This window comes from Symphodus melops, assembly GCF_947650265.1.
Source record: "Symphodus melops genome assembly, chromosome: 16".
Lineage (NCBI taxonomy): Eukaryota > Metazoa > Chordata > Actinopteri > Labriformes > Labridae > Symphodus > Symphodus melops.
In genome coordinates this window covers 17,580,409-17,592,386 of record NC_136706.1, presented here as the reverse complement: position 1 = coordinate 17,592,386, position 11,978 = coordinate 17,580,409, and the positions used below count along the sequence as shown (strand labels likewise).

The window sequence follows — 11,978 nt, the reverse complement described above, 5'->3', positions numbered from 1 at the left end:
AGGGGTGGGGGTGTGGGTTGCTCTGAATAATGATGGGATGCCAGATGGTCTTTGTCAGGCAGGCTCTCTCCTGTGGGCCTGGACTCTGCCCTGTACAACATCATCAGCCTGTCACAACAAACTGATAGACAGGGAAATACGATGGTAAGGAAATAAATAATAAACCATATGGTGTGTAGTTTTATTGCTCCCTACTGGGCCTCTCTGCTCAGTACGTGGACTTGACTGGTTCTATATCATAGTCGTGCAGGTGAGCCCCCTCCACCCCCCCAATACCCTGAGGACTCTTACCATCTGTCATGCTCATACCTGTAGAGTCATCTGTCTAAATTTGAATACTATTCAGACATCTCTTAATTCAGTGCTGTGTCACAAGCACAGAGATCACTTTAGCAGAATGTGGTTCTTATGGAGATGTTTGTCGTAAAATGAATTGCAATCTCCTGTGTTTCCCTCTGATGCATCAGGCTTTCTACTGGGGGGATTAAGTTGGGTCTTTCAAAGAGGGCAGTGTAGACTTTAAGTACATGTAGTGCCATGATTTCTCATCCAATTATCCTCTTTTTATTATGATTGACTGTGACCCGTTTGGTTGTTTATTTATTAAAATCCCCATTAGCTTCTAAACAATAGCTGCACTTCCTGGGATCCCCACATCTTGACCTCTTTATGACCATTGCACACAACCTAAACCCTTCCCTTGGTTAGCACAGCCCCCTCTGAGTTCTAGTTCTGGTCTCTGGTGGTAAGTGGCCTTTTCTGTGTTGAGTTTGTACAGTATGTTTTCCCCATGCAAGCAGGGGTGCTCTCCGGGTACTCCTCCAACCTCCATTAACATGCTCCCAAAGTTCATTCGTGACTCAGTCCAGGGTGTACCTTAATTCTCACCCAATGACAGCTGGGATAGAGCCCCACATTGACCCGAAACATGATAAATGGTATAGGTAGTAGATGGATGGATGTATCTAGCATCAAGAATTACAAAGTAACCAGGCGATTTGCTTGTTTATTTCACATCACAAACACTATCAAGTTACAGTTGCAATTGTCTTCGCAAGTCTGCAATGTTGCCATTTAAACATGCTATTTCACTTCAAAAAAACAAACAAAAAAAACTGATCAGCCACATCATTGTAATCAAGTACTCATGTGTCCAAATACAGACACAAACTGTCAAATATTCAACGTGGTCGTAACTAGACCCATCTGAGGGATAGGGAGAACGTGAATTGTCATATCACTGCAGTAAAGCAGTAAAGTGTAATTTCAAGGGATAATTTCTCACTGAATTTTAACATCTCAAACTTGACATTTAAAATTAAGTCACTAATCAAGAAGGTCGTGCCTTGACTCCAGACGGAACTGTCCTCTTAAATTCACAGTGACAGCAAAGCCCTTGACACCTTAACCCTACCAACACCAGAAACGAGATGACAACTTTTAACAGTTTTAAAGTAAATGCATCTTCAAAGCTACCTACTTTCTGATGCCCATGTGTCATAATGGCACAGTTCAAAGCATGCATCCTTCTCCTGAGCCTCTTCCGAGGTCCAGCATTCCCAGACAGGATTTATGACTCATTCAGCTTGCTTTTGGTCTGACCTGGGTTTTTTTTGCTGTAGGACATGCCTGAAATACCCCTATAGCAAGACCTCCAGTAGGCATCTTGAATGGCCTCATCTGTCTCAATTCAGAAGGTGCAGGGTTCAATTTCATAGCTACCTTTCCTGAGACGGAACTTCAGACACCCTGCAAAGGAAAGTTTTTTTGGGCTATTTTGAGCCGAAAAGCAGATCAACTATTATGTATGATCCCAACTTTTACCCTTGGTTACTTCGTCATGATAATATTTAGGCTACTGATTCAGAGTCACATTTATCTTGCATGCCTTCAACACAGGAACATACTGTAGCCCAGATTTGGGTATCTACTGATCTAGTACTTAAATGTCTTTCATGAAATATGACTACACTGTTCTGATGCAGTACCACAGTCTGTGGAATACATAGAAGAAAAAATGTCGGCACCTGACACAGTCTAAAGTTCAGGCAGTAAAGACAGAATAAATATGCATGCGATCTGGACAGTTTTGATCGTAACACCGTCTGTAAATTCTGCTTCCAGGGGGCTTCTCAATAGAAAACAACAACTCAAAATAATGTAAAGGCTTGCAGGGAATCATGGGATTGATTACATGTATCTCTGCTCCTCCACCCCTCCCCTCAACGCCAATGAAAATTAACTCTGAGCAGTTAGTCAAGACAAACTGACCTGAAAAAGAAAATATGTTCAGCGAAAGTACTTCCAAGTATCATTTACACGTAAGATCTGCTGTTTCCATGGCAATGGTAGCATGTCTCGTCTGTAATGGCAGGTCTGTTGTTGCAGGTTCCACGAAAGACAAAACTTTACAGAACAACTTAAAAGTAAAGTGTTTTTCTGGCTTTGATAACTGTGGGAAATATATAAGGTAATGTAGGTACTTAACAAAAAAAAATATAATAAAAAAAATAGATGTGTAAACATTCTAAATACTACACCTTTTAGGGTGGAAGCAATGAAACTGAAGCACACCCAGAGTTAGTGCTACAGTTTAAATGATGTATTTGAGTCATTAGCAGACTAATCACAGAGTGAGCACATTGTTATGTACTTATTAATGGGACCACAGATTTTCAGCAGATCTAAATCAGTCAATTCTGAAACAGGATTTCATTTTTTTTTTCTTCATTTATTTTGCAACTTAACCCTGAGATCAACATAAAGTTTGGCCCACTTTGACGGCCCACTTTTCACTTTGGCTTCATGCTCTAAAATCTGCAGGTCAGGCGATATCTCACAGGTACCGTTAATGTGCAAAAGTATAATGAATAAGTAAACAGCACGAGAAGGCTTGTGACAGGGCGATTTTTCGATGGCGAAACAGATTGGTCTGCTCTACTCAGCAAAGCAAATTACATCACGTTATTAAGACCATGATTAGTTCCTCACACAGGCAGTCATGTTTAATGTGTATACACACAAAATAATACAAAACAATATATTCCCTGAGCAGATAAGGGTATTACAATTCCCTCTTAAATATTCTATGAGATACATCCAAGAAAAAATAAAATAACTTTTCTTTAATATGTGACATTAGAGCGAAGTATGTTTATTCTTAGAAATCATTACATTTAAAGTGATCCTTCAATGTGTCCTAAGTGTTACTGCATACTGCATCCTGCAGCATTGGACAGTCACTGACCACACTGCATCCATTAAATATTTACATCTTTACTTTGTGAATTTAATTTCCCTTTGCAAACACTTTGAGTATTGAGATGTAAGTCCACCTTAAAATACAGAAGCACCAGATGTCAAAAGGCCTGTCCAGTTTTTATCCATTAGCGGCACAAAATCAAAGCCCAACATTTCAGTCATTAATATGGATATTAATAATGCACCACTATCTTCAATTTGTAAAACTAGGGGGGAAAAAATCCCTGAGTGACTAATTCATCCCTCGTCCATGTCCGAGGAATGAAAATAGACGCAGACATTGAGTTTTGTTGCTTATTTTATTAATGCTTTACTTAAGCCTCGCACCAAGGAAAGAAAAAGGACATCAAGTTATACCGCCTACAACTCATGACTTGGTCATCCCCTTTAATTTTTTTTTTTGAAAGGCCACGAGTAGATCAAAGTTATCAAATATACATCTCTGAAGGTTTAGAAATGGAGCTGCAAAACATAAATGAATCAATAAATGAATGATAATACACAAATCAATCTCAGCAGTAGTCTGGAAATGTCTCTGTTTTGAGCTGTCCATCATTCAAATAATAGAAACAGTCTGTTCCATTGTTCCAAATTAATGTGCTGCAGACTCATAAGACGAGTAACCATAGCAACATAACCCTTGCCCTATAAAACTCTGCAGGCATTGGCATCCGCAAGCTCTGAAACTTTAGAAATATTTTAATAGTAAAAAAAAAAAAAAAACCTGAATATCTTGTACCAACAGTGTGGTCCTTCTGTGGGTCATCCTCTGAGCACCACAAGATGACACACAAACTGCAAGTTATAGCGTTCACTCAGGGCTGTAATGTTACAGCTGCTAAACTGCCCGATGTTCCGTGTTCATCAAAAGGTGCAGGCCTCAACGTGGTCCAATAACACCTCTCCAGGCATTATACTTTATACTTAGAAATGTAAAGTCAAAAACTAATGGATGTATTTACGTATATTTTGATGCGTATATGTTCATGTCCACAGGTTATTTGTAAAGATCTTCCCACACACTTAAAAATTTAACGCCATGATCACACATTGAATAGATACACCAAATGTCCAAAGTGTAATTTTGCTCGCTTATACTGAACCTCACTCAAAGAAATAACTCATTGGATGAACTCAATTAAATTGAGGGCAGGATTTCCATCCAACATATATATGTTGCCCCAACTCAAAAGTAGTACATTCTCGCAACACAATAAAAATGAGTTAGTCCAACTAATTTTTAGAAAATAAAGCCAAAATGAAATTATTGCAGTGACTAAGCAAAATTGATTTACATTTGTCAGACTAATTTTTAACAAATACAGCTAAAATGAAATTATTTTGGTTACAAGCTAAATTGATTTATATGTGCCCAACTCAAAATTGAGCAAGCTAAAAATCCCTGTTGATCCCATAAAAACACATCAGACAAAACCTGGTTGGTATTTTTAATGTAGAATAATCCTTAATTCAACAATCTTGAATGTAACACCACAAGATGTCAAATTTACTTGCAAAACACAAACCAAAATGTTGATTTTGAGTGAAAACAAAATATCAAGAAGTCAATTTTACATAAAGACCAAGATGTCAGATTTGCATACCAACACAGACCAAGAACTTAGTTTTGTATAAGATGTCAAATTTACTTGATACAAAGCAGAGAACTCAGTCTTAGTTATAAAACACCAAGAAACAGTTTTACCTTTTCTTAAATAACTCAAGGCATACTTTACAAGAAATGGTTCTCCAAAATAGCTTAAAGTGGTGTAAAATCAACGCCCAGCGCCACAAAGGAAACTGCAAAAACACATTTGAATTCCTGCTTAAGTGTGCTAATGTAGCCATTAGCCTTAATGTACTAGAGTTAAAGAAAAGAAAACAAGGCAAAAACTAAATTCCCATGGATCAAATTGGCAACAAACAAAAATAAATAAGAAAATTAACATTTGCAGACCAGGAATCTGATATTAATGGGATGCTAGTAGAAAATGTCCTTTGAATGTAAGCCAGTAAAAACAAAACATGAGAACAGTACTAGCTATTCATAAAAAAAAATAAAAATTCCAAAATCTTGAAACAAACTCAATCCATTTATCCTGAGATGAGTGATGGAGGAGACAATGGATGCGAGAAGTGTGGAGGGTAGTCACACTTAGAGATAAAATGTGGAGGTAAAGTGAGCAAACTGTTCATCCAGTCTAAACCCCCGTAATCTCTCTCCACTCCCCATGACTGCATATCGTGTTGATCGTGTACTTCCAGCAGTTCAATAAACAGCCTCTTCTTCCCTGTAATTTAAGTCAATTCTGAGTCCAATTCTCAAGTCCAAAATGTTGTAGGTCATAGATTGTCTTTATATGGGGTGAAAATGAAGGCAAGAACAATACAACCAAAAATAAAGATCCGATGATGAATTTTGCCAACAAGTGTTCACCTCTCATGCAAACAACTTGATTTTCAGCTGCTGTATCTTTGTGTTCAGCTTGTGCCCATCCAGGTTCATTAGGATCTTCTGGAAAAACTCAAATGTGTACTTGAGGTTGTCTGGAAAGCTTAGATCCAGGGCATAAATGATCCCAAACATCATTATGACCCCCATGATGACGCTGTCCACATTGCTCAGGACTTTGATGCCTTCGATAACAACTCCCACATCCTCTGGCTGCCTCTCGCCATCTCCACGGATTATGTATATCCCCATGACCGTGAGGGCAATGTCCCTTTCTGCATCCTCAGTGGCGGAGGCCTGAACAACAACACAAAAACATAACACTTGTATTAGATAAAATGCTGAACACCACTAACAGAAAATCAACTGTTTTGTGGCATGCATCTGTAATGTGTTATATATGAATTTGCTTTTTTTTTTTTTAAGTCCTCATTGCTTGTCAAATCAATCATGTATGTATCATGAGTTAAACGTGATTGGAAAGTTAACCATATATATATATACGCATATATACACACACACACACACACACACACACATATATATACGCATATATATATATATACATATAAAATAATATGTTTGACATTGGGCCAGTAAATAACTTCAGCAAGCAGCCATGAACATAATGCAATTGCTGCAAAATGATCCTTTAGGCAACCACATCCCTATAGAGATGGACCTGTGGGACAGAAATAGCTATTTTACTCCACAAGGCCTCCGACCATTTGCCACTACCAGCTTAGGAGACTGACTCTTCTTGCACCTACCAGTGATTTCAAACAAAAATAAAAATTCAAAGAGCCACATTGTTTACAAAATGCCAAAAAGTTGTAGTGTGTTGAGCTCAAAGGACCACAATATATGTAAATATGAATCTGTAACACTATTTCATGCTACTGTGTAAGACGAACTATTGACTTACCAGATATTCCTTGAAGAAAGTGTCTGGATCTTCATTGAGGTAGATAACAAGGCTTCTCAGGATGCACTCCCTCCTGGTGTCAATGTCGTCACACTAAAGCAGGGGTGAAAAATCAAAACAGAATTTGGCTAAATATTGGTGCAACAGTGGCATAGGGAGGAGGGCAAGTTGACTAGAGGGTGTGAAAAAACAAGATAAACATACACACACACACACACACACACACATATATATATATATATAAAAAACGGTTCGACTATTTCTACTTACCAAATCTATTTTTGCCAGAACGTCTTTGATTTGTTGCCCCTTCACTCCTCCTTTGCTTTTGAAGATCTGCATCAACTTGAGTGAAAAGTGGTCCAGTTGTGACATAAACTTTGACTTCAGTGGCTTTGTAGTGATCCGCAAGAATTCCTCATTAATCTGAAAAATATATTTTTAAAAATCTTTAGAAAAATTTGGCATTTTCTTACAGTTAAATATCAATACAAGTTACAAGTCAACTTACTTCACTCTGCTGGAACAGGGCAGGCCATCGGTTTTTGAATTCCTCAATCATGGGCCTCTGTTCATGACACTTGAATGTAGCTACTTCTGCTGTTTTGGGAGTTTGCCGTTTACCATGAACTTGGTATGTATGTATGATTTAGTAGCTTACTCCATGTACTAAAACCTGCACGGGCAATCTGCATATGGACATGGATAGCGATAACTGCCCCTTAAATGCCTGTGAGTCTGCCTAAAATGCTGCAACAACAAATACCTGCTAGATAGTTCCAAACTGCATTCTTTACACTGCCACATTCATAGTCCTGATATAGAGAATAAAGAGAATTAGCATATATAACATCACATCAAAAGGATGACAATGATAGAGATCAGCTTGTACCAGCATTAAACACATAACCTATTACTTACAATCACTAAGAGGCTGCCACAAGGAGCTTGGTAACACTTAACATTAGGAGGCTGCCACATGAAGCTTGAAAAAAATGATCAATCTGCAAAAGATGATAACTTTAAGTTGTGAGTGCAAGTACCAGAATACCCAGAAATGCAGACAAGTTGAAATTGAATTAAAGCTCTGACCAATAAAACAAGATAACATTTGAATAGGCTACCCATTATTTGACAAACAATTAAGTTTCAATAATTAAGTTCAAGACATGAGATTATTTTAAATTCTGCCATTTTATTAAAATAAACACAGGAACAATATTAACCTTCCTGCATGCATTCACTGACCATCTATAACCTAGAATCTACATTTACTGCTTAATCGACAGCTTTACTGAAGGAGAGAGGGTGTAAAAGAGGCAGAGACCGGCGGAGATGATGGAGTTCAACAAAACAGGGCAAGCTCAACACCAACAGGATCTGGTGCCTGAACTTCAACCAGATCCGTGTGCATTGTGTCCGCTCCTGTCCGTCAAGGCTCCGTGCATCTTTGACCGTCCTCAACAGCCGGCTGCAGTCTCTCTCCGCATCACGGAGAGCACAGCCGGTCTGGAGTGCTGAGACAAACGAATTCTCGCGATAATAAAACAGAGTCACTCGCGATAGCGCAAGATAATACTCTGTATGAGGTATAAAACACTATATAATCCTTATAAACACATTCAAACACACATACAGGTAGTCTCCGGAATGCCGGAGCTGACGCGCAACGCAGCGGACCCAGCGGAAGCACATACATTGAATAAAGTAAAACTACATGGGCAGACATTGCATGCATTTATCTCCAACTGTCGTTTCAATAATCTTACCCGCTCACGCTGGTCCTCACGTTCACCCCGGCCTGACTTATGTTATATAAAAAGTTCACCTCACAATCATCTTGCAGTTTTCCGACTGCCGTGTTCACGTGTGGACTATTAAGCTAGCGGCTATGGTGGAAGTTAACAAGCTAGCATGCAAAGTCGGACTTTAAAAGTAAAGTTCGCCCCCCACAAACATTGCACGAATTGTGGTATATAGCACTGAATACACCAGCGGTACAGTCTACAGTACTACAGTTATAAAAAAAATTAATACTTACCAAAGACCGAGCTCCAACCTGCTGCAGGTTTCCCGATTCCTGTTGATGCGGTCCAATCCAGCCGAAAGACGTTATGCTAATGAGTTATGCCCGCGAAGATTGTGCACATGCGCAAAGGGCGGCTCCAAATTCTGAACTCATTTATTTTGCGTTGATCAACATCAAATCAATCCCATAGGATCAATTATGAAAAAGTTTATGTTTCACTGACTAAATATATACGTCTATATTTTAAAACTCTATATTTTTTAATAAATTCAACAATACTCAAGTGTGTCACATCTAAGAAGGGCTTGAATCAGTTTTTTGAGTGCTTTAACTGACTTAGGTGTAGGGTATACGTTTATATTTTCCCCATGTTGTAACTTTTGATATTTTATGCTCCATCAGCTCACAGTCTGTGGATCAACAAAGGTGAATTTTCCTGGAATTTCTATCACACACACACACACACACACACACACACACACACACACACACACACACACACACACACACACACACACACACACACACACACACACACACACACACACACACACACACACACACACACACACACACACACACACACGGACTTTAGAAATGGATTTATGCACAGTATTAAAAAGCTAATAAGTCAGACAAAGCTGTACACGGGTGCACACGGCTGAACAAAGGGACTCACTTGAATGGGCTAATATTCAATCATTTCCTGTCATTTTGATACGTTTGGAAAACACTGCTGTAATAGCCTTTTCAACATATTTCTTCACACCGTTTGCACAAGCAATCTCTGGAATTAATAGAGTAACAGGGCCAGCTGTTCCTTTTTGCTTTTGTGTTTGGGTAACATGAGATTAAACCTGCAAACATTATTATTCACTATGACTCATACTTCCACCTTGTAGAGACGCTTTCAGGTTGAGAAACAATAAAGATATCGAAACCAAAAACATATAGGTTTGTATGGTAACTTCCCAATAATTTCACTTTCAGAATACAAAATGAAATATTTCTATAACAAGAAGGGCTCGTAAAAAATGTCTCTGAATAATATCTTGTATATGAAGTGTAGTATTATATGTTCTTATTTTTAGGTTTAGTTTTCTTAATTGGATTTGCCACTTGTATGAAAATGTGACTCTAGACCTTTGACTGTATGTTGTACAACCAGGATCTGATGTCTTACAATAATCTCATGCAAGAACATGACTGCTTTAGCAATAAATAGGACAGGACTGAGTCACGCAAAGGCTGAGTCAAAGCCATGCTCGCCCACTTATGGCCAGTGAAACAAATGTTCCCATAGCTTCAGCCATTAAAGAAAGGCATCAAATTAAATAGCACAGTCAAAAGGATATAACAAGTAGGAGTCTGTCTCCCAAAAAAAACAAAAAAAAACCCTAATAATTAAATTGTACATTTGAGCTTGTATAGTGCTTTTCTAGTCTGCTAACTTCTCAGTGCTTTAACACTGCAAGTCATTCACACCCATTCACACACTAATGGTAGAGATTTCTATTAAGTGACAATCAGAAGTTACAAATCCCATTTGTACACATTCATACGCCACCAGTGAAGCATTGGGAGCAACTTGGGCTGAAGTGTCTTGCCCGCGGTTGCATCAGACATGTAGATAGAGTTGCTGGGGATTGAACCCTGGACCATCCAGGCAGGAGACGACTGACTCGACAAACTAACCCACAGTCCCTGCCAGCCAAAGAAAGAAAAACAAAGACTTGGGAAAACTTCTGTAAATACAGTTGCTGATCTTCAGGAGTTGTACAGTAAACTGAAAAAAAGAAATCCCTTGTGAAGCTCCATACTTCTTAAGGAAAACCAAATTTTACTGACATCTTATGCAATGCTGATCATAAAAAGAAGAAACCGAAAAAATAAGCTCTTAAGTCAAGTAATGTTTATTTGTTTAGCACAAGACAGACATAGAATAAAGTGCTTCAAACAGGAGAACAGGCAAGATATACACATTATGATTATCAAATCATCAAGATACAGATAAGAGATGAGACATGTCAGAGCAGCCAGCATTCGTGGTGGGAAAACCCAATGTCAAAAGACAGCCACATAAGGAAGTGGAAAGTACTGCTGCTGTGATAAAAAATAAATAAATAAATAAAAAAGTCTTGTAAATTATACTTAGAAACATTAGTATATCACTAAACATTATCTTCTTCATGTCTTTTTGGCTGCATGTAGTTCATTTTCATCAGCATGGGGGTGGATTAGCAGACAGAATCCCTCCCATAATTCCCTGCTCGTCAACATTATTTTTTGTTGTTTTAATTCAGATCGCCCTGGTGGCGGAGTTTACATATTGTGAGCTTAAGGGCTTAAAAAACAAAGAATTTTCTTTCAATTCGTTGTTAGATATTGGCTTAAAGTTAAGATCATTGTTGACAAGAACTTCAGGTGCTTGCATAGTTTTACTTACAGGGGAGTTAAAAAAAGAAAGTGACAATCTGGTGCCTTACCCCTCAGGGGGTTAAGGGATTCTCCACATACAAGCTTAATGACAGCATAACAAAAGTGCTTTGAATTTTTTTTCATAGTTTCTCCCACAGTTGGCTTTCAAATAGTCTTGAAGTTATGCACCTGATCCATTTTACCTTGTACTCTAATTATAAAAAAAAATAAAAATAAAAAATCGTGAAACTGTTTCCGACTGATTGTTCCTTGTTTCCAAATTAACATGAAGGACCTGCAGGGGACAGTTGTTGAGTGATTGGTTGATAAAAAATATATACATTTCCCAGGTCCGACTGTGAAAATGAATGCTGGCAGTAATCACTTCTCAATATCAGACCCATCAATGTCTTTGTGTTATCTTCATGGGGCTATGATGCAATCACTTTCTGCTTTGTGCTCTCAGGCTGATAAATTGGGCTGTCACTATAAGAGGAGTGTTGCAGCTCTGACTAGAGAAAGAAGCCAAACTAATTGAAATTTGAACAGCCAATATTCCTAATAGGGCTTCCCTTCCCCAAGGTCACTGACAATTTCTGAAGCGATACAATGCAGATGGAAGCTTTTAATCTGATGTCTTTGTTGAAACATTTTGAGGGGCAAAATTAATATTTCACACTTCAAAGTGTTTTTGCACTACAGGATTTGCTATCTAAAAATCTGCCTCAATGCCTAGTTTGCCCATATTTTGTATTTTATGTGCAAACATTTCAACTCAATCACAAAAATGGCATGGTCAAGCTATGGTCCATTTTTGTATTAATTTTATCGCAATGTCATCCATTCACAATATCAACTAAAGAGCTGAGACAAATATATTGGCAAACACAAGG

General features: G+C 38.3%; 1 protein-coding gene across 6 annotated transcripts; it reads right to left on the bottom strand.

Annotated features, from left to right (window-relative positions):
- Positions 1 to 4,695: 4,695 nt before the first annotated feature.
- On the bottom strand, positions 4,696 to 8,854 carry LOC306836749 (uncharacterized protein). 6 transcript variants are annotated; one of them, XM_079364012.1, is made up of 6 exons: positions 8,680 to 8,854; positions 7,560 to 7,642; positions 7,150 to 7,453; positions 6,909 to 6,983; positions 6,639 to 6,731; positions 4,696 to 6,010 (listed from the first exon to the last, which is right to left on the bottom strand). In XM_079364012.1, the coding sequence occupies exons 3-6, from the start codon at positions 7,198 to 7,200 to the stop codon at positions 5,702 to 5,704; spliced, it is 528 nt and encodes a 175-aa protein (XP_079220138.1). In that variant the 5' UTR covers positions 7,201 to 7,453; positions 7,560 to 7,642; positions 8,680 to 8,854; the 3' UTR covers positions 4,696 to 5,701. The 6 variants fall into 6 exon arrangements, with proteins under 6 accessions (XP_079220138.1, XP_079220136.1, XP_079220140.1 ...); XM_079364010.1 differs by having other exon boundaries at positions 6,909 to 7,031; positions 8,680 to 8,851; XM_079364014.1 differs by having other exon boundaries at positions 7,405 to 7,453; positions 8,680 to 8,847.
- Between the last annotated feature and the right edge of the window lie 3,124 nt (positions 8,855 to 11,978).